The 24,210-nt window shown below is 36.8% G+C and overlaps 1 protein-coding gene across 1 annotated transcript in view; it reads right to left on the reverse strand.

Moving 5' to 3' along the window:
• Positions 1 to 24,210, reverse strand: part of LOC120767977 (neuronal acetylcholine receptor subunit alpha-7-like) — a 215,648-nt gene that overhangs the window by 104,899 nt on the left and 86,539 nt on the right. Inside the window, exon 2 of the mRNA XM_040094388.1 lies at positions 18,776 to 20,817. Within this exon, the coding sequence (XP_039950322.1) occupies positions 18,776 to 20,141 (1,366 nt within the window). The 5' untranslated portion in view covers positions 20,142 to 20,817. The remainder of the gene's footprint in view (positions 1 to 18,775; positions 20,818 to 24,210) is intronic.

The following is a 24,210-nucleotide window of genomic DNA, read 5'->3' on the forward strand; positions in this document are numbered from 1 at the left end:
GCAATTACAGCGATGGCCATTTTTATTGTGTGTCCGAGAAGTTTATTTTACCCTTTTTCCCACACAGACTTTTGCGGTCACAATACAATGCTTATGCCCTTTCGGTTGCGCCGCCGCCATTGTTTTCCGCCTTTTCGCTCCCCTCAGCTTTTGCTACATTTTATTTGATTGTTATGGCGTTGCGGCGTTCTCACTTTGCGCTTGCAAATTATTTTATTTGAAACTCTGATTCTTTGCACTTTCTTTGTATGCAAAACCAAGCGCAGCGCAACCAAGAGCTTACAACAACAAAAAAATGTGCAATCCGTGCGCTGCAGTGAAAAGCGGAGGCACGAAAAGCCGCAGCCTGAGCTGCTTTGCATGCCAATTCATATGTAAATTGTAACAAATGCAACAAAAATAATGTTACGGTGTTGAAATTAAAATGGACACGCTTGCACAGGACAGTGTTGTTGCCATTAAAAAGGCGACACAATCAAATTCTTTGTGGAACAATGAACAGCCAGCCGTGACTGCTCATGCTATTACAACGGCTGGCCATGGGTGCGCAACTTGCCCAACCAGACGAAGCTAGTTAAGTCTGGCTTGGCCTCCATTCATGCTAATCTATGCAGACTCATTTGATAAAATAATAATAGTGGAATAGCAAGGCTTAAGATGCTCGTCGGCCAATTGTTATGCATTTGTTAATTAAATTTAGTTTGAGGCAAACGTCAGTGGCGTGGGAGTGTTTGAACTTGCTGGGAAAGGATATAATAATATTGGGTAGTCGAAAAAGTCTTTTCGTATTTCTAATCAAACTTCAACTTTTTTATATTTGTAATGAACTTTAATGAACCAAATTTGTACCATTTTGGTCTATTAATTTTTGCCATTTTTCCACTGGAGACAGTAATTATTACAGGCTTCTCTTAATGCCAACTTTGCTAAATTAAGAGAGTTCTGAATTGATAAAAACAAATGGTAGTCCGATGGTGCAAGACCAGGGCTATATGGCGGATGCATCAAAACTTCCCAGCCAAGGTCTTCTAGTTTTCGCCGAGTCATCAAATATGTGTGTGGTCTAGCGTTGTCCTGATGGAAGACGAAGCCCATTCCATTGATCATATATGGCCGTTTTTTCGATGGCTTGCTTCAATCTTATCTGTTGTTGACAGTAAATTGTAGAATCAATAGTTAAACCAGGCTGGAGCAGATCATAGCGGATGATTCTTTTCCAATCCCACCAAACACTAAGCATAACTTTTGGAGGGGTCAATCCTGGCTTTGCGACCATATGTTGAGCTTTGCCACGCTTAAGCCATGATCTTCTTCGCACATTATTTTCGTATTTGATCCATTTTTCGGTTTCTGTTACCGTTCGCTTCAAAAATGGTTCGACTTCATTTCGATTCAGCAAAGAATCCCAGATGTTGATTCGGTCCATTAAATTTTTCACAGATAATTCATGTGGCACCCAAACATCTAGTTATGTATTGTAACCAGTATTTTTTAAATGGTTCAAAGCCGTATGATGATGAATGTTAAGTTCCTTAGCAATGTCATGGCTGCTTATGTGACGGTCCTGGTCAATCTTTTCCATAATTTCATCGACTTTTTCAATGAAAGGTCGACCACAGTGAGGTACATCTGTGACATCGAAGCTTCCAGAATGGAAGCGGACGAACCATTGTTATGCTACACGAAAGGGTACAGCATCGTCTCCGTAAACTTCACAAATTTCATTGGTGACTTGCTTGGCATTCTTCCCTTTTTTATACAAAAGTTTCAAAATATAGCGAATGTCTTCATTATTTTCACACATTTTTGAACAGCTGTAACTTTTTTTAACTTCCCCGAAGTTAATTTTTTTTGGTTATATGAACCTTTCCAATAATATATGACAAAATACAAAAAACTTTTTCGACTACCCATTATATGTCAAGCTCCTTATACAACGCTAGCGGCTACACACGTCTGACTGTTTTTCTTAAGACTTTGAATTTAAATATGACCAGAAAATGAAATATGTAATTGAAGAATGTGGAACAGGCAACCAAGTGTATGTTTATACATGCGATAGGCTTGCAAGGCAGTGTTGGAACGGAAAATGAACAGAAAAATGTGTGCATACATGAATAGGTAAGTACGAAAGGATAGGGACGGTGCGAGTGAAGCGCCAACGAGCGCGCTTAATAACATTTAACTTGTAGAGGTATTGGAGAGTGTGTAGAAGCAGGCAAATTTATGTTTGCATAATTTCGCATGTACATTTTTTATAGAAATTTCTCTACCGGCCGCCTATTTTGCCGCTACGTTTTATAAGATTTGTATTTTTTTGCCACTTGCGTCTATTATTTTATGATTCATTGCCTAAAAAAGCGCACTGCAGCGAAGGTAAGATATTCAATAATTTTTAATGTGGTAACTAAATGAAAATGCGAGGGTGTGAGTAAATAATATTAGTGCTTGTGTATAGTTTTGAGTGTTAGCACTACTTTAAGGTTGCGCTAACAAGACTCTAGTGATAATTTATATTTCGTAAATGATTTCTCAAACTTTATATAAATTACTGTCTATTGTAGGCAGGGCGTATGATTAACTTTAGAATGCCAACGATATGTCGATGTATTTTATTTTTAAAAATTTTGTTTACCAACACTCTAAGCATTTCTGATCAGTAATATTCCTCAAAATTGTTTCCATTTTGAGTAATACATATAAAAAGTGCCAGTCTTATTGTCCATATGAACAACTGCTTATGGAAGTCAGGGCGTATGAGTAACATTTGTATTCGAAGGACTTTACAATAATTTTTTGTTTTGAAAATTTTCGTTTGCCATCAAATTTGTTTCCACTTATAATAAACTACATTAAATTTTATTTGCATGCGACAACATGACAATTACATTTCCGCATATCACATAAAATTGGCGCCACAAAAAGTGGCATACACCAAAGTACGGCGGTGAAACTTGATTTGGTATAAGTATTGCGAAACTACGCTCATTACTAGCGCACATAGCGCTACTGGCGGTATTATAGTTCTTTAAAGTGAGGCCAAACACGGAGGGGATAGGGAGCAAGAAATGATAACTTGTAAATAGATATACTGTTGCCAACAAAAATTTTGGTGGAAGATGAAAGTTCGCGGAAGTCAATTATTCATATTGAATACTAAATAGAGAATTGTAATTATATTTTTTAGATTCTTTCTTTTTCAAATCTGTTAATTTTCTTTTTCAAGGCAAATAAATCAAGTTATAATTCATCATTTTAGTTATTCAAAGCATAATTAATAATTTAAATGCGAAATACAATTATACTTTATTTACAATTCTCACCTCATGAATATTGAATATGTGAGCCACAATCAAATTAACCGAAAATTAATTTAAATCGGTCAATTGTAATCAAACGGCGGTTCACTAATTTTAATTAATTTATTAAAATGTGTAAATATTTATGGTTCTTGTAATTAAATTAATAATGAATCAAAAATTATATGAATATTCAATTAAACTAAAGCACCCAGCACATGTGTATGTGTGTGTGTTTCAGAGATTTTTCTGCATGCAGGCTAATGACCGCGCAAAGCCACAGCACACAGCATGCCAAGTCGCAGTGGACTCACAATTCAACGCCGCGTTACGTATGCGCCAAGGCATACGCAAATTTATGACATACTGAGCCGTGTGCTAGCGGCAGCAGCAGCGTCGCAGTGGTGAGTAGCGCAATAGCGCAAATTAAATATTAATTTCACGCAAATCATAATAAATTACACCGCAATGCTTGGTGGATAGCGCAAACACTAACGGCTGCGCCCACACACGTACGCGCCTTTACGCATATTTACAGTTATACAGATAAAAATCCAGTGGACAGAGTGTGGTGTAAACAGCGATGAGTGCGCGACTTGCATTAATGAGGGAAAGTGCCTAAAAAGCTTCAAATAAATAATCGGGTAATAAATGGGTAGTAAGTGGGTAGAGGATGGGTAGGAGTTGGGTAGCAGGTTAGAAATTTGTTGTTGTTGTCTTTATGAGGCGTTGAGGTTATAGAGACTTCTGTGTGACATAACAAATGAGGCCACAGAGACGAAGATGCTGTGTATTCTTGGAAAGGTGTTAAGCAAGGAACTAGTACTAGTAAGATATACTTTTACTGGTAGATAATACGATTAGCACTTTAGGGTATTTATTCCAAAGCAACATAATATTCCTTAATATTTGCTGAGTAAAGCCAAACCAGTCGGTGGAGTTTTCCAAGACACTGATATTAAAATGAAACTCTTTAAAAGCGCTTAAATGCATTCATGTGCCTGGGCAACTGCAATTTACCTGCGTGGTTTGTACAAAACTGGGTAAAGCCTTAAGCTTCCTCATTATAGAACAAGAAAAAAACTTAACTAGAGCTTAAGAGAGTTTGGTCAGTTTGTATGGCAGATATATGATACAGTAGTCCAATCTGAACAATGTATTTGAAAATTGTACCGTTCTCTTGGAAAATAATCTATGCTAAATTTCGTGCAGATAGCTTGTCAAATCTAAATTTTTCCGTACAGGAACTTGAACTAACAGGTTAGTTTGTATGACAGCTATAAGCGAAAGTAGTCTGATTTCGGCGACTCTGATATATAAGCATCTTCTTGAAAAGAAAAAAACGTGTGCGAAATTTCAGATCGACATCTCGAAACACCATCCCTCTGTCTGAGCGACCCGTTCTACCCTATTCAATATAAAAAAAAAGAAAAAATTCTGTTTTCGTTTTTCTTCTCTTCCTCAATAATTTCTGTTTGCGTAAACCAAAATTTAAATAGCAAAAAATTACTGAGTATCCGCTTTTAATCAGCATTAAGGCAACCGATGCTGCAACACGCAAACAAGCAGCAAGAAAGCGCGTAAGCAGTGAAAACGTAAGCACGAAAACAAGCAAATGCTGTGAAGAGATTCAACCTGAAGTAAAGTGCACATGCTCTTGTTTATTTCAAGCAAATAGCTGGTAACGGTGCACGTCTCAAAGCAGTTATCCTTTTGAGTGAATGCTCCGCTAGAAAAAATAGCAACATTTTTTACGTGTACACTTAAGAGCGTTAACAGCTCAGCGTTACCGAAAGTGAAAGAAAGGATGCTGCTGCAGTAGAGAGTAGAAAAAAGTTGCCAATTTAAAAGCGAAACTGAAGAAAAAAAAGGTCGCCTGTACAGAAACGAAGACTTCTTCGCCTGAATGTTTTAAATGGTGAAAGCCCGAACATAAAAAGTTGTAACATTTTAACCAAAATCATCAGTGGATAAATTCAAATAAGCGAAGTAGTCAATATCTACTTCAGACTTACGGAACTACCAGCTAATAGCGTTTTATACTTTTAAATACTAATCTCAAACAGAAAAAAGAGATTAGAGAAAATGAATACATACATCCAAGATCAGATATGAAACGGACTGGTTAATTTAATGTACTCGCGCCGAATCGATACAACTTGTTTTCCTAGATCAGCAGAAGTTTTTTTATTTCATGTGAAGTTTGAACTCCATATCTAAATTATTATGTGTTTGGGAGCTGTTTGTCTACAACGCCAAAAGTATGTTTGTCTGGTGAATTTTATATACTGAATCATATGACTGATGGCATATTCGATAACACACTCAATTCGAAGTAACACAGAGCCAAATCTGGCAGTGGCTGAGTTATGTCTCACGTTTATTGTTCAGTCAAAAAGTCAGTCCGAGTCATACTAACGGGTGATCCAAAGAGAAGTACTTTTTTTGACAGATCACGCGTGAGTCGTGTCAAGTTGTCATATTATTTTTGTTCAATATTGTTTGGCATTGTATCATGGAAAGATCTACCCTTGAACAACGTTTACAAATCGTTCAATTTAATTAGGAAAATTTACTTAGATAGACTTTAGATTGAAAGCATATAAAATAAAGCTTGGGAAAGATCTGAAGCCTCGACCTTCCAAATTTTGGGCCAAATTTTGACAAGCTATGAATTCCATTTCTGACTCAATGGGTATGTAAACAAGCAAAAATTCCGCAATTTGGGATGAAGAGATTCATGAACATCCATTTCTTCCAGAAAAAAAGCAACGGTTTGGTGTGATTTGTGTGTTGGTGGAATGATCCGTCCATATTTCTTCAAAAATGATGCGGGTGAGAACGTAACCGTTAGCGGCGACTGTTATTGCGCCATATAACCGACTATTTGACATCTGAAATTAAAGCCCGTGATCTCAGCGACATTCGGTTTCAACAAGGCGGCACCACTTCCTACACATCCCATCAATCAATGGATTTATTGAGACTTCATATAAACTTTTTCCTGTAGGGCTATGTAAAGTCAACAGTCTATACCCTCTTTGCCAAATACGAATCTAAACGAGCCATCGAAAATCTAAGATGTTGTCGCGGTCAATATTTGAAAGAGATAGTCTTCAAAAACTAAATGTGAAACAATATTTTTTCGAAAGATAATAAGCATTCCTATTAAATTTGAATTTTCTGTGTTTTTCTTAAATCAAAAGTAGTGAACCTCGAAACGGATTACTCCTTACAAAGTGACAGCGCATTCAGGTACTACTTCCACTTCATACCCAAAATATAAACCAAAATGTGTTGAGTCGATCATAAAAGATGCTGGGAGCTCTGCTTACTCTCTGATGCTAACATGACGATTTTCGAACACAGTTTCTACTTTTCATCAGAGTGTTCCTGGGAGCATTATTTTTTTATATATTACAAATTTATTTTTGTCAAAGAACACAATTTGAAGATTTCATAGCCAATATTTTTGATAAATATCGGACCTTGAAAATAAAATTTTGTCACAAAAGTACACTTATATGAACGAAATTGCACGCAATAACTACTCCAAAACTTCTCTCAAATCATCTTCACCATTCACAGATGTAGATACATATGTCTACGCTACAATCCACCATATATTTTTTTCGCCACAATACACACAATGTCAACAACAACGACAAAATAATTCGGGAATATAATTTCCGCATGATTTTCCCTTGGCGGCACAACAAAGCGCAGGAAGCTAGCGCAAAGTAGTACATACACATAAAGAAAAAGTGAAAAAATATTGAAGACAGAATAGCTCTACAAACAAACAAACGCACACACGCGCGCGTTCGCCAAAGCATAATAAAAACATGGTCATAAAAGAGTAAAGCAGAGAGAAGAAATTGCTGTGAACGCATCATTGGAGTTAAGTACCGCCTAATAAAATAAAATTAACGTTAACTTAGTGATAGGAAGAACACGTCGCGGAGCAGTGAGATAGCGAAAGCAGAAAAATTTTTCGGAGAGTGGCGCACAATGCGATGTTCTTAAAATAAGTGTGTATAAGTGATTTTTTTAGGAAATACGAGTATATCTTAGTGTATGTGTGTGTGTGTAGCGATAAGCTGCTCGCTTTGACACGAAATAGCGGCAAAAAACATCGTTTCGTTGACAAGCGCGTGAACACTTTGGTACATGCATACAAACATATATACATATGTATATACATACATTCATACATATATATGTGAAACAATACCCGATTGCTTGAGTACGAGTATATATGGAAATGTGCACGGGGGTGTGACGACGGCCTGCTGCAGTTCGACAAACAAGATGCGCAATAGTACTTCAGGCGTACTAGAATTTTAACAACTGAACAGTTATTGATTTTCTTAGTGATAACAAATAAGGTTGAAAATCAAATATATATTATAATTATTGATAGGATTTAACAAAGCAAGCCACTGTAGTAAAATAACTAATTTAGGATGATTCCAAATCAAAAAGTAGCATATTGTATATGTATATAAATCTAAGTTTGCCTAAGCCAAACAATTAAAAAAAAAGTAAGGAAGTTTAGACCGATTTGATGCAAATTTAGCTAGTGAGAAAACACTTAATTTTATTTGTATATTGCTTATATTGAGTCAAATAAAATGTCTAAAATCAAGCGGAAAGTCGTAAATACCCAATGTAGTCATTTCGGGTGAATGAAAGCACTGATCCGAATAAAATTATTTTTTTTTTTATTATTTCCGATTAATTTATTTTTGGCGAATTTTGCGATAAGGTCTTAGCCTACATCCTCACAAGATCAAATTGACGCAAAAACTGAAGCCACCAGCTTGACCAATAGAATCGTCGGAATTGCGCTGAGCAACAAGTTGAAAATGATGGCGATTTTCATCGAAAAATCATCTTCAGCAATGTGGCCAGCTTCTGGCTGAATGGCTTCCTCAAAAAGCAAAATATGCGTAATTGGTCAGGAAGCAATCCACACATACTCCATGAGTCACCATTGTATCCCGAAAAAATTACGGTTTGTTGCATTTTATGGGCCGGCGGCGTGATTGGGCCGTTTTTCTTCCGCGATGATCAAGACATGCCGACGTTACTGTTAACCGGATAGTTTTGGCCTACAATAGGTGGTATGGACTTAAACACACTGTGGTTCCAACGGGATGGCGTCACAAGTCACAAAGCGAATGGCACAATCGATTTATTGAAAATCAAGTTTGGTAAACGTATTATCTCACGAAATGGCCCAGTCAATTTGACGCCTCGGTCGTGCGATTTGACGCCGTTAGACTATTTCCTCTACATCAAGTCCATGCCAACCAGCCAGCGCCGACTGATGAACTTTGTACGAATACACGTATCAAACGTGAAACTGCAGCAGTACCGGCCGATTTATGCTTGAAAAATGTCGAAAATTGGGTTCAACGTCTGGACTTCTGCAAGCGTGCCCGTAGTAGCCGTGCAAAAGAAATCGACTTCCATTCATAATGACATCGAATGTACTTTCACTGGAATAAAAAATTTCATTGATATCCCAATATTTAAAAATATTTTTAGCGCTTTTTTGAAAACCCCGTTACTTACTGATATTTACAGTATAAAGTAAAACAGAAAGTTGAAAGGTTATAGTCCGATTCCGAATATGTTTAAATGTGAGTTGACATAAGTACATTAAAGGCACTATATGTAAAAAATTTTATTTCGATATTGTCTTTTTTTGGTAGTCTTGTCCACTTTTTAAAAAACTTTCTCACAAAGTTAGCTCTTTCCACTTAGTTTACCACAGAAATTTCACAGGGATCATGCCATTTTACAATTTTATACAGCTCAATCTAAGGCTCAGTTATATATATATTCAATAACGACGGTTGAATGCAAATATGAATCCGTCAATCCGACGAAAGGTGAATTTACTTAGCCAAAGACATAACAAAGCCTAGTATAAGCCTGCCAAAAGCCATTTTAGCGTAATACCATTAGTTAAAATTAGTTCCAACTGGTCTTGTTTGGAGGAGTAGGTTGTAGACAGTAGATCCGTGGACCAATAAAGTATCTTCCGAATTACCACTCTCAAAGGAAGAGTTTTGAGTTTATCTTGTTCAAATTTGGAGACAAAATTTTTAACGTCATTCGCTATCGCACTATGGAATTTTTTTTGTTTTGAAATCTAATTATTTTTTTCTATGAAAAACTGTCGAAAAAAGAGCAAAATTCTTTACTTTTTTCAAATTTTCAAAAAACCAAAAAAGCTTCCATAGCGCATTAGTGGCTTCTACAGATGAATAATCTTTTTGAAATTTTTGAATAGGATCAAAATTGCGGCCATCGTGGACATCGTGGACATTGTACAGAACCTTTTTTTTACGTGTCATTTCAATAATTTATTTAACTAATATACACCCAATAAATAAACATAAAGAGATTCATTTTGTATTCGTCATGATTGTATTTATTTATTTAAAAAAAAACCCGCACCAATTAGTTGATTTTCGGAGGGTCACACTCCGACGATCCCTTAAAAGTTTGATATGGACATCATGGATCAAAATGAATATGTGGCGATATTAAGAAACGTTACGATTTCATATGTATGTAAGTTCATATAAGCTCTTTAAATGAACAAATCAATCAAACGATCAAAAGCAGTCTATCAATTGGCTAAAAGCTGGCTCAGTCAAGAAAATATTGTTTAATAGTATGGCCAGCTCAGTCCGCGGATCTCAAATCTATAGAAACCTTTTAGAATACCAGTTTTCTAACCAGATCTAAGCTCAACGTTCAAAGCCTATCTGTACATACTGCAATTAAAAATTTGTGCATTGATACAGTGCATTGTAACTTAAATTATAATAATCTCCTCAGTCTAACTTACTAAGCAAAAATTTACAAAGTTCGTCGAAGAATATCAAGAACTGATACGATGATGCGCGCACATGTACAAAAATACAAAAGAAGGATAAAACCAGGCAAATATAATGATGTGTTTGCTTTTTTGTTACCTCTATATTCTATTTAAAAAGAATTACATATTGGGTGCGAACCATTGTTGTGCTACACGAACTGATATAGCATTGCCTCCGAAAACTTCACAAATTTCATTGGTGGCTTGCGTGGTATTCTTCCCTTTTTATTAAAAAAATTCAAAATATAGCGCATTTCTTCACTATTTTTACTCATTTTTGAACAGCTGTAACTGTTTTTCAAATTCGCCGAATTTAATTTTTTTTGTTAAATGGAAATCTCACGTTTCAAACACTATCTGGTATGACACAATGTGATTGGTAACACTGGAGATATACGACTGTAACGACATCTACTGGCAAAATACGAAAAAACTTTTTCGACAACCCAATATTATCGCATCTGCTGCACTGTTATTTTAATATAGATGCATTTAATTTGGATGTTGATAATGGACTTTCTGGGTTTTAATTTAACGCAATTTCGAGGTTAGGGCAATGGAATATTTCACCGATCGAACATGTGTACAAAGTTTCATGACAATACCTTAAGTGTGCACCAGCAAACAGTCAGATGGACATGTTGCGAGTCAGAAAAAAAGTTTAAATAATGTGCCGAAATAGTAGCACAAAATATTTGAGAATAAAAGCATTGCAAAGTATCACTTCCTGATTCAACAAATTTCAAATGTTGAACTAGAACATTAAGCTTGAACAAAAACCTACATCTTCCATTAACTTAATTCAAATCACTTACTGTCCTATCATATCCCTTAATAGAGCACAGAGACATTATGTTCCATTATGCCATTTTTGCACGAGTGCATTGCTGCTTACCAGCAGTCAGACGGCTCAAAACGCTCAAACTGTCAATTACGGATTATCAAAATTGAAGCATGAACCGAGTGTACTCTTCGGTGGCAATATTGTGATCAAAATAGTTGCATTTGTCTGTATGTGTGCGTAGAACGCAGCTACCGACTGCCGTTTTCACTGCGCGAGCCAAAATAGAATTAACTGGGAACAAGTGAATTTTGTGTCAAGCAGCGAGCGCAAACTATTGTATACTCCAGACACACACACACATACTTTCATGCACAATTAACAATTTCAATGAAATTTGCATAATTAAATTAGTTCAATAGTTCCAGTTGCTCCAGATGTGTGTCAGAAAATGAGTAAATGATGTGGTCAATGCAGCATAAATGACTTAACTGAGTGAAGACGTTGCATAAATGTGCCACATTTATGTACACACGTATATGTATATGATTTTAGAAATTGTTATTTAAATTAAAATATAAACTGCTCTGCTATGTGATATAAAATACTGATGGTTATGTAAGTAACTTCTAATTGCAATAGAATTTGCATAAGTGTGCACGCAAGTGGTGGGGAAGCAGCACTCGAGCTGCTTCTTATGCCTGAATGGCTATGCAACTGCTGCGACGCAATAAACTGCCATCATTTAGCATACATATATACAGTGCATTGTATACGCATATGAACTAACATATGTTCAGAGTATTTGCATGGCGGATATTACAAGTGCATAATGCATAACTTCATGCTTGCTTGGCTCCACGCTGACGTTGTTAGTTGCTGCCGGTGCATACCTACTTGAAGTTGCATGCAGTTTGCATTCGCCATAAGTACGCTGCCAGGCCAACTAATAAGGGTACATAAATATTCATAGATATATGTATAAGTAATACGTATGTCTCGATAAATACATGAACTTCTCAAATGCTAACTCAATGCATTTGCGGAACCTGTATATATCGACTTTGCTGGCAGCTATAAATTACCAATATACACAGGTAAGCACGTGTGTGTGTATATAGGCTTGCAGGCAAGGTAGGAGCCTGCGGCCAGTGCGGCCTGAAAGCGTATACAAATTTGCTTCTGTTTAGGCATGTATTGGTAAAGACACATATTTTTGTATCTATAATATTGACAACAGTACAAAATAAGGCAAGTTTTCTGTAGCAACTGAAAGCTTTTCCTTTATTCAGTATACATATTCATAACTCGTAATAGAAATATATTGACTTTCCTGAAGCATAAATGCTCCACATTTTATTTTTAAACGATTCGAAGGTGGTTTCCATTGTCTGAACTTCTTTAAGTTTCCTCTGAAAAGGTATACTTAGTTTGCCACGATGTTTGTAACACCCAAAAAGAAGCGACGGATACCCCATAAAGTATATCGTCACCTAACTTAACATCACTTTTCATAAGATTACAGCCGAAGGGAGAACGATATAATAGACATCACTCATATTGAAACAAAATTTGAGTTTTGGTTATCAAATGGTTGTATATTGGTTATATCTTCTACTTACTAGTAATATAATGAAATTGTTCGTAAGAAATAAAAAACTTAATTTCGATTTTTCGGGGTAGTAGAAACCTAATATATGGGTTATATCTGACAGCGGCAGCTAAACATTTTATGCTACATAGGAGTAAGTTTTTTAATGTTTTGCAATATTTTACGGCAATGCGGACAAGTTTGCTAGGGATTTTACCTTTAATAAATTTTAATCAGAGTGGCAACGAGTCGGTACTCCGCTGTTCTCTTATGCTATAGCGCTAAAATTATAGACCTGTCGCCAGCTTACCAAGCAACGGTCAACAACCAAAACTTGTACGGCCTTGAGAGTTGCTGCTGACCATAAGTATCGTGCAAGAGTTCCGTAAAATGACAGTCATCTCTTAGAAACGATCTCGCCATTTTTGGTATTCTGCCTGGACACTAACCAATAGGCTCACAGGCGAAGAGGTTTCTGGTCTTGTTGCACGCAAATTGTCAAAACTGTATGGAAGCGAGAAGATGGAAACATCTAGACACCTTCTTTCCAACTTTACAGCTTTTGCCAGATTGAGTTTGAAATACTGAGATTCTCATGTCACACTTTCAGGCAATACGGCAAAGTACCTAAGACTAATATCAAGCACCCTTCATAAATTTGTAGTAGGATCAAAGCGCTGCGCCGATCTAAATAATAGTATGGTGATTAATATCTGGGCGTTTAAAAACCATAAAGGACCATCGTTCATTGCTGTTCAAGTGGTATACTGCGTTACTTTTATAGCGAGCCTACAACAGTCGGGTCTACATAACCGAAACGAACCCGGATTTTTATCCGGCCAAGGACGGTCAACTCGGCAGAATTCTGCCGCTGCAACAACAACAACAACCACCTTACTCAAACTAACCAGTTTTGAGACTAAATTTAATTCTAAGCTTTCTATTTTACGAAGTTTCTGAAGGTATGATGAGATGATCCTCTCATATTACTCAATTCCTTCCATCCTTAAATAGGAGCTTGTTGTTCTGAGAACCAGCCACACTACCTTAAACTTATTTTGTGGTGCCTTTGTAACAGTAGTGTTCCAAAACTGAAGTAATTAACTAATAGTCATGGCTTCAGTTAAACTTGAAAGAGCAGTACAGTCTTGGCCAACTAACGGGACTAACTAAATTTAGAGGGACTCTACTTAGTATATTCTGTTCCTTAGTATCTGCATTGTATCTGGTATAGCAAATGACCAAAACTGGTTTTTGCGTGGCTCATTCGCCTACCAGATTAACCTAACCTAATTTACTTCTTAAAAATTGAAACTAAGCTCAAGTAGTATGACAAATATTTCTTTAGAAATTGTGATTCTTCTTCCAAAGCTGGAACACTTTCAATTCAGCTCTAAGGCATACAAATTTGTCATGCTTCAAGTTATATTTTGCCATCTATATGTATACCCACAACAGTTAAATATTTTTGCATTTAATTTTACTGCCAAAAAGGAAAAAGGAAAAACGTAAAATACGAATGTGTCTGCTCCACTTTCACCAATTAGGCACAACGATAAATTTTCAAATGGCATAGCGAACCGCAATGCGGAAAACCGCTCTCAACTTCATTTTGGTCGAACCCCACGACCCCACGACAGAAGACTAAACAGCGGGCATGGCGCGGTCAATGGGTCAGTAATGAATTGCGTCGAATTGCCATTGGTCATTCAGCGGCTTAGGCGCTTCAATGGTTATGCGGGGCGCAAATTTGTGGCACTAGCCTTTTAAAGCGGACTGTTTTTTTTTATTTTTTACTGCCTGTTTGTTTATATATTTTCATTGGTTGGCAGCAGCGTTAAATAATTTTTCAAATAGCTATGACACAAACACAGACAAACGGGAGGCATTATATACAGTTTTAATATATACATATTAGTATAGAAGTATTCGTTAATAAATGAAGAGCTTTCGCTGACTGTGTGTAAACGCTGTGAGCAATGAGCGATCTGCTGGAGATGGCATGGTGAATATGTATTTAAATATATAATTATTTAACCTAATTTTCCAACAAATTATATGCCACCACATACATATAATATATATATAATTCCAGTTATTCAAATGCCGAGGATAGAAATAGAAAAAGATATGAATGAACGCGTGCAATCTATTTTGGATTGTGCGCATTTTCAACGCAAAACAAATATTTGGAAATATTCAAGGCTACAACCACACGAGGGATGCTGGAGATTCAAATCACAGCGCTAATATAATAATAACAAAGAAATTAAAAGTAATTAGTTCTGCGCTGAGGCAACGTCTGAAGCGAACTGAAGTACCCAGGCCAGCAATGAAATAGGACACATTTTTTATTTACACAACTATTCGCAGCGCTGGAGCGTGAGTGAGGAGTTTGTTTTGGAATTTATTAGCAGCACGCTGAAAGAATAAAATTTTCAGCTTTCTGCATAATTAAAAACGCCTTTGGTTAGGTATTTACTTATGCCGAATTAAGGTCAGCGCGTTTGAGCTCAGGGGTGTGGATTAGTCAATTATTAAAAATGGTTGTCCTTGAAGGTCGTGAATTGGGGTATGCCGAGTTAAGGAGTAGGGTGTGGTGGAGGAAATAGAAACAGAAATTTAAAAAGCCACTGAGACTCTTTTGGGTATAGTTTGGTTATAGTTTTGGGTATAGTTTTGGGTATAGTTTTGGGTATAGTTTTGGATATAGTTTCGGATTTAGTTTTGGGTGTAGTTTTGGGTATAAATTTGGGTGTAGTTTTGGTTATAGTTTTGGGTATAGTTTTGGTTACAATTTGGGTATTGTCTTGGGTATACTGCTGTTTTAAGCCATGAACATATAAATTCTATTTATGTAATAAAGTACTTTTATCATAAATTTAATTCAAATTGGACGGAACAACATATGTACATTCTCAGATTTTCTTGTAGAAACTTGAGCCACACGCAGTTTACTAAATTATTTATTTATCAAGTTCATGGATTTGACTCTATCAGCATATCAATCTTGAAATGTACTCCAAAGTTGCTATAAGTTCTCAAACACATATGGTCACCTTATAACAATAAATTTCACCACACAATATGGCAAAAATCTCTCCAACTTTCGAGTTTTAAAACCTTTGTTAAACTCCAATCAACATTTCATCGCTTTTGCCTTAACTTAATAGGCGCGTGGCAAATTCCAATTGAACGCCTTTCAACCACTCCCGCTCAAGTTCGATTTCCAACAGCCTCTCGCACTCTTTGTTTTGCTTTGCCGCACACTGCTGCTAAACGCCTATCTTTTGACACAATGCAAATTCGTATTGAATTAAAAATTTAAGAGACTTTTAAGGCGAATCTTATAAGTTGTAGTACTTGAGTTGCACTCGTTGGCGCTTGAGTGCACTTCAGGGTAATTTACGTGCGGTGCAGCCGAGCGCCGAGCAAATAACAAAGGCGAGACCCTCAACCAACTTGACTGCGCTGAACTGCCATGCTGTTTGAGGCGGGAAGGAAGAAGATGCCAAAGAAATCACGTTCCATCCCAAGAAAAAAGGCCAATATGCGTTGGCATGAGTTCATAGCCGGGGGGGTGGTGGCAGAAACACACTCGCCAACACTGCTGTGTAGGTGTTTGTGTTTGTGACAACAAGCGGTGCTAGACAATGCGAGCTGCTGTAACGACACCCTTGAATAATAAACACTGCCAGTGCATGCGATGTCTGCTGCCATTGTTTTGGCGCTGCGCTGCGGACCCCACATGCAACCAACAAATAAACCAGCAACAAGTGCGAAGTATAACAAATTCTAAAAAACGAAATGGGCAAAATGTATAAAATGTGACAACGAAGCGCTCTGTCAGTTTCATGTGACAGAAAAAACATATAAAACTGTAAAATTTCGGTTAGTCAGTTAGGACAGCAAATGTGTGAAAAAGTAGTGTTTTGTGGAACTCACGGTCGGTTAGGGCACTTGACGGTTGTCTAGTCTACTTTTAAGCGCACGACAACAATGAAATGTAGTAGCATAGTATTATTCTGGGTTCGTGTGATTTTTGCGTCAAAAAGGTAACTGTTTCTGACATTAATAGTTTGAGTGTTGTTGTGAATTGTTGTGTTGAGTCAGGTTATTCACGATTTAATATTGCTGGGGAAGATTTTAACGAATTCAGTATCAGATATATAATTTTGGTAGTCGAAAAAGTCTTTTCGTATTTTGAAAATCACTATATTTTCTCTCTAGGGACAAAATGACAAAAAGTGGTCGGCGAAACTTGTACATATTTGTTTATTTCTTTGTTTGTATAAATATAAAAAAAAAAAGTAAGGAAGGGCTAAGTTCGGGTGTCACCAAACATTTTATACTCTCGCATGATAAAGTGATAATCGAGATTTCTTTATCCGTCATTTACATATTTTTTTATTTTGCTGTAAAATTAATTAGATTAGATCAATTTGTGTACTGTGAGTATTGAATTGTATTTTCATTTCCTAATGTACATATATGTATATTATACAGCGAAGGCATGAGATGGAATTCAAAATAGCGTTATATGAGAAGAAAGCGTGGTTGTGAACCGATTTCACCCATACTTCGTACATGTCGTTAAGAAAATATTATATACCGAATTTCATTGAAATCGGTCCAGTAGTTCCTGAGATATGGTTTTTGGTCCATAAGTGGGCGACGCCACGCCCATTTTCAATTTAAAAAAAAAAAGTCTGGATGCAGCTTCCTTCTTATGGAGCCAAGAAATACGTGTACCAAGTTTCATCATGATATCTCAATTTTTACTCAAGTTACAGCTTGCACGGACGGACGGACGGACAGACGGACGGACAGACAGACATCCGGATTTCGACTCTACTCGTCACCCTGATCACTTTGGAAAATATAACCCTATATCTGACTTTTTTAGTTTTAGGACTTACAAACAACCGTTATGTGAACAAAACTATAATACTCTCCTTAGCAACTTTGTTGCGAGAGTACAAAAAGTTGAAGTTTGATTAGAAAAACGAAAAGACTTTTTCGACTACCCAATATTATGATATAAGGTCACTAAATGAATATAAAGAAAGATTTTAATTTCGAACAAGATTTTTAAAAATCCTACATAGGAAGAACCTTGACAGAGCAAGTGATCCCATAAATCTTTACAACAGAACCTTTGAAATGTATTTAGTGCCGGAATGTAAGATCTGCAAAGCTTTACTGAGTTAGAAGAGAGATCTTTAAGCGTTTTCAGGTGTTTTACCGTAAAATTGTCATTTAGCTGATTGGTTAAAAAGGGAGGTACAAGAGCTCCAGACTGTAGTCGGCCGCACATAAGTCACCATTAGACCTATTATACTGCCGTGTAGTTATAAAATTAAATCTTTCTGGATAAAAATGGACTTGGTAAAAAGTATTGACTTTCTCCACTCCAGCTGAGCAGTGTATTTTAAGTTTAGACCCGCTGATGCCTGGACATTCACAAAGATATTGTTCCAGCGTTTCATCATCGTTCATATATTCCCTGCATTTTGCCTATTCTACTTTTCCCTTTTCCTTAAAGGGGGTTCCCTGTGATGATCCGTACAATTGTACTAAGTTCTCTCTTGCCTAGGAGTAGAAGCGTTTTGCTCGGTCCATCATCAATAATCTCAAAGTGACTTTAAGGTGTGTCTTGAGTTGTTCCTCTTGAGTTTTTTGCTGCAAGTAACCTTTGAAGGGGCTGAGTGGTCTAGCGCAGCTTACATCAATTGCACTCATGACTATCCACGAGTGGGCTAACTCGTCTTCCTTTCGTTTCCTTCTATTTCTATATTATTACCCGGCCACAACGGAAAATGTAATCCGATGAGCTGACCAGAGGGGATCCAGAGAGGCATCCATCCGGTAAGGCTGAGAATCTAAACGGACCCTAGTTGTCAAAGTAGTATCGAAGAGGGTGATGTAGAAAAATCTGTGCACTTTCTCCACTATCGTCCAGCCTTTGCACGAATGATGCTAAAACATCCCGATAGTCTAACCTTTAGCAAACTAGAAGATATATCCGAAATTGACATTAGCCTGTTAGCTGTTTGGATCGGCCTCTTAGCTCAACTTAATCTAGGGGTTTTGTCTTTTTGATTCAACTCAAAGAATTCTGAGCATCAACTGTGTTTGAAAAAAACTCTTCTAAATAAAATGTTTAATTTCTTATAAAAAAAGTTACGCCTAAATCGTGCACTCACCTCTAGCAGTTAAATTCACATATATCCACAAAAATATCCATGAGTATTTCGTGGCTGTGAACGTCGTGGGTGTTGTGCTGGCAATCAGTGTTGTCAATGCGGTTAAGAAGAGGCGCAACGTGTTGGCTGCATAAAATGCCGGCAAGCGTATGGCAGGCGTTGCGGCGAGTGCTGCCGATGAAGCTGACGGCGTGGCTTTTATTGTTGCACCTTTATTGCCTCTCTTTGCTTGCTGTTGCACAGTAGTTGCATTGCTGCTACAGCAACTTTTATTGCGGTGCTTAAGAGAATTGCTAAGTTTTGGAAGTGTCTCGCTAGCTGGCGACATATACTTTTGCGCTGCAGTTATTTTTGCCAACGACAATAACTCAGCGGTTACTGACATGCTCTCGAGCATGTTGTGATTTGTGCTTGCTGGCGTTGGCGCTGTGGCTGTCGCTATTGTTGTTGGTTGTGCTTGTGAATCAGTTGAAGTTTGTTGTGATTCCTGTTGTGCGTTAAGTGTCGATACTATTGATGAAGATGTGTTTACTAGCTGTTGCTCGCTAGCTACGTCTAGACAATGAATTAGGTTTTCTGCGCGATGAGTGTCCTTTCTTTTTCGACGCCGCCGCAAGCGTCTTTTTTTGCGTGTGCACAGTCTTTCGGTTAATTGCGGCCTTCTAATATAGCTGCCATTTGGTTCATGGTTATTGCTTATAATTATATAGTTGTGGTTTTTGTCAGGCCAGTCGATTCTGCAGCGCTTATGGCCAGCATTGTAACAGTTTTTCCCGCTCTGATTGCCGCTGTGCTTTCCTTCAGCTTTCACGGGACTGTCACTTTCACCACTACAACTCGATTGTGGCTGCGAAGTGCTGCTACTTTTACTGCTTAAGCTCGACGCACTCTTGCTACGCGCCATGCCATATATTCGCTTCATTTCATCACTGTCTTTCGCATCTTCTAAACTCAAGTGATTGTTCCATATACTCATATTGCTTATGCATTTTGCGGCAGAGCTTTCACTTAAATGCAAGTTCTCTAAACTTTTCGCGTCGTGAAAGCTTGACGCAGCCACGCTGTAGTTCCTCTTATGCGCGACCAGCAGCTTTTGCAAATATGCGCTTAACGCTTGCCATTTTCGTGCATTTGTGGTAGGCGAGGTTGCTTTAAAGCTGTGCTTGTTGCTTTTTCTACGAGTTTTGCGTAAAAAATGCAAATAAGTGACATTGCGTTTGTTGTTGCTGCTACTTCTGCTACTTTTCCTTATTCTAGGCTTCGCACTTTCACCGTTTTCTGCGCTAAGCTTTCGCAGCGTTGCATTTTTGGCGCTTTTACTCACATTATGGCGTTTGTGATCGTCTTCGCCCTCGATCGACACCATTTTTACGCATTTGCGCAGATTTAACCTCGATTTACTTCCTTGCAGTTAGTGGCAGAGCTTTGTTGATTTCGCAAAACAAGCTTTCACTTCCTGTTGCAGCTTTAGTGCGTTGATGTGTGTCTCAGTGCTGCATAAAATAAAATTCGCGTTGCTACTGTATTTGGTACGATATTGTACTGCTTATAGCTGCCTAAGTTTTATGGCGAGTATTGAAATATTTATTAATTCTCTCCACTTTCAGTTTGTTACTTTTATTTCGAATTCATTTTTAGTAAATTATACTTAGCGTTATTTTTATATATTCTTCGGAGTTCCTTTTTTGTTTACTTAAATTACAACCCAAGAGTTTTATGCTGCTGCTCCGGCTTACAGTTTAGGTTTCCGTAAGTTTTGTTTATAACTAATTTGTGCTGTTGCAAGTGTAGATTATTCTTGACGCTTAGACTTAAAAATACCAATGATCCAGTTTATTACTTGGAATAGCAATCAGTGGTTATATATTAAATGTTTATTTTAGGAATGTTGATGGCTGTTTTAAATGGTATTTTGGTTTTGGTTCTTGGTTATTATGCTGACTTATGTTAGTACACTTTGGATATCTTCTGTTTAATATTAGCGCAATTATTGATTAGTTATGGCAGTGATCTGTACCATGATGAACTGCAGTGGGTGTAAACTGTAAGAAAATAAGATGTAAAATAAATTTTAATATTTCAGTTTTATGAATAAGATACTTAAGTGGCTATACCAGTATAACCCATTAAAAATAATAATAAAGATTTTTTTGGCAATACTTTAAGATTTTTTTTTACAAAAGTATTGAAAAATAACGGAGTTATGTAAATAATATGTTAAGGAGATATTTCTTACAATGACCTATGATTTTTGAAAAAATCAAATGTTAAAAACATGGCGTAGTTCTGAAAAAAGTATTGTTTTTTAGATAAAAAATTTTCATTGTTTTTTTAATGCCAAATTGACTATCCAAAAAGATCGTAAGTCATGGTACAGTGAATATATTTAAGAATAATCTGTTTCAATTTCAAGTCGAACATGACCTTGCCTATTTCATAGAATATTTTTAGAAATATAAACAATGGAGAAAGCAAAACAAAAAACGATTTTTGAAGAGTCACACTGGTATAGCTTCTTAAAAGATTATATCGACTCAGAAAACCGCGTTTTTGTTATATAATCGACGATTCATTTTGACAAATTTTGGATTAAATTAATCCAAGTCGTGAACCTCAGAAAAACCTCTGAAATAAGGTAAGGAAGAATTTCCGGTTTAATATTGTAAAATTGTCTAAAATCCAAAAATCTTATTTTTCACTCATTGCCTAAGAAATATATACATCTAAGAAGATCGCGTGAGATCTTTAAGTCAAACAGACTAATCGTGTAGGTGAAATGTTCTTCATCGCCGCTGAAAACAGCATTTCGAGAGAAGCGCGTTTAAAACCCGTTTGCTTCAAGACCATCTCTTAGTGGTTTAAATAATCTGACATATGTATTATCAATACTAGCCAGCACACCAAGTTTACCAAAATTTTCCAAAAAAATTGCCTTTGCTTACTAGATAATGTGCTACAAACAATCCGATATCTTATCAGTGTGGCTTTAGCCCTAAAAGATCTGTCACTAACCAAATATTTACCCTGCGTCATATCTTGGAAAGGTTCCGTGTATGAAATATGGACCACACCACCGAAGTTTCAGTCAAGACTACTCCCTATCAAGCGACTTCTTCAATATTTTGCTGGAGAAAATAATGCAGAGCTTAATAGAAAAGGTACAATCTCCTATAAGAGCTGCTGGCGTATATCATTGGCCGCAACAACTGCGTCGTCAGTTTTTATTTTTCCAGGTTAAACAAAGAAGCGAATATGTGTACAACGAGGAAAGATGAAATATCTTCTGTCATGAAACAAACAGTCATCACATTCGAGAATGGGTTCTCTCGCCCCTGCTGACAGTCATAACTTTGAAGTTGTAAGTAATTTCATCTATATTGGAACGAGCACTAAAACCAACAACAATAATGGCCTTGAAATCCAGGCAGCATCACTCTTACCAACAAGTGCTATTTCGGACTGAGTAGGCAATTGAAAAGTAGAGTCCTCTCTCAGCGAACGTCCTACTATATGGTAAGAACATCTGATGTGTCGGCGTCGGGAACGTTCGATAGAAAGTGCTTGCGGAAAATTTGTGTTCCTTTGCGCATTGGCAATGGCGATTACCGCAGACGGTGGAACGATGGGCTGTACGAGACAGTAGCTACGCTGCCTGAGTCGTGTTGTTCGAATGGATGAGAATATTCAAGCTCTTAAGGTTTTCGATTAAGTACCCGCCGTTGAAAGCAGCGGAGGGGGAAAACCTCCATTCCGTTTTGAAGAAATCATGTGGAGGAGAATCTGGCTGCACTTTTCATCTTCAATTGACGCCAAACAACGAAAAGGAAAAACGACTGGTGAGCTGTTGTTAGCTGGCTATAACCGCGTAAGCGATCTATAAGCGGGTAAAAAAGAAGAAGAAAAATAATTTTACAAATACGGTCATATCTCTGAAAGTTTTTGTAAGATCAACTTCAGCTTTATTTTGAGATAATATTTTCACATATACTCGTATGTATACTATATATTGTTAAGAATTTCTGAATTTTCTTCGTTTTCGTAAATTTATTTGTTGTTCTCTGATTTTTTTATCTTTTAATTCACACTTCATATTTCAGTGTGTCTTTTCCTGAACTACAAATAGAATTCCTTTGTTTGCTCTTTGAGGCCGATCCGCTTGTTATGCTGACATTTGAATGTCCCCATTGGGAGCATTCACACAATTCGCATAGGCTTGGCGTGCGCCTGTCTGTGTAAATGTGCATGGAATCACTTTCAAATAAAATGCTCCCAAATTTCAACATAACCGTAAGTATAATGTTTAAAGCGGATGCCGTTAGATGCGTGTTCGGCTACAACAATCAACAGCAACAAATTGAATTGTCCATTAGGGTAAAATAAATATATAAGAGCATTGCATTGTTGTGTTGCAAAGCAAACTAAATAAACACAAAAAAACAATAGCAAGCAAACATTCAACAACAACAAAGTAGCGTAAGCAAATAACTTCCTCATTCAATTTAGAATATTACTGCTTTGTTATAGTTTTGCTTGTGTTTGTACGGTACGTGTGTGTGTATTTGGAAGCAAGTGCTGCCGGACTGTTTGTGCAGAATGAGCTTTTCAAAAATTCATTGCAAAGAAAAGAGAAAAAGTTGTTTCCAATTATGCACTACAATCAATATAACGGTACAAGGTACGGTAGCCGAGGGGACTGCAGTTTGAAATTGATTTTACTCCGTTTGATGGTACTAAATAGAAACGTGTGAATGGGTAAGGTTAGAGCACTCATACGCCATGGTGTAACTACCAGAAGTAATTGCAGCAGTTGAAAGCTGTTGGAAACATTGACTATTGAGTGACGTTTATTCTAGATAATTGTGCTACGATTAGTGCAAGGTTAATTATTTCCAAAAAAATATTTTTTAATATTATTTAAGGGCGTATCTAACAACAAAAAGAAAATTATTCCCTGCCTCCCAAATGCCGCTTGTTTAAAGTAAAAAACTTTCAAACTTGACATCCTGCTTTAGCCCAAATTTAAGTAGAAATAAAAAAAAATTCAACTTTGACTGCACCAAAGCAAGAATTCCTTCCACAGGTGTATTTCATATAGCATAATTGAGGAAAAAAAATCTCTACCTTAAATTTCATCGGTCAGTTTGTATTCCAGCTATGCGCAATAGTTTCCCGATCTTAACAGTATGTTCTAAAATTGTACCGCTATTCCCAGCAATAATTCATGGCAGATTTGGTGAAGCTATATTATCATATAAAAAAGTTTTCCATACAACAACTTTGTTTTACTCAACCAGTTTGTATGGCAGCTATGTGCTTTAGTGATCCGATGTGAAAAATATTATCAGTGATAATAACATGGGATTAAAAGATACTGAGTGTGAAATTTCGTTATGATATCTCTTAAAATAAAAAAAATTTCCAAGCAAACACTGAAT

This window comes from Bactrocera tryoni, chromosome 2 (genome assembly GCF_016617805.1).
Source record: "Bactrocera tryoni isolate S06 chromosome 2, CSIRO_BtryS06_freeze2, whole genome shotgun sequence".
NCBI classification, from domain to species: Eukaryota; Metazoa; Arthropoda; class Insecta; order Diptera; family Tephritidae; genus Bactrocera; species Bactrocera tryoni.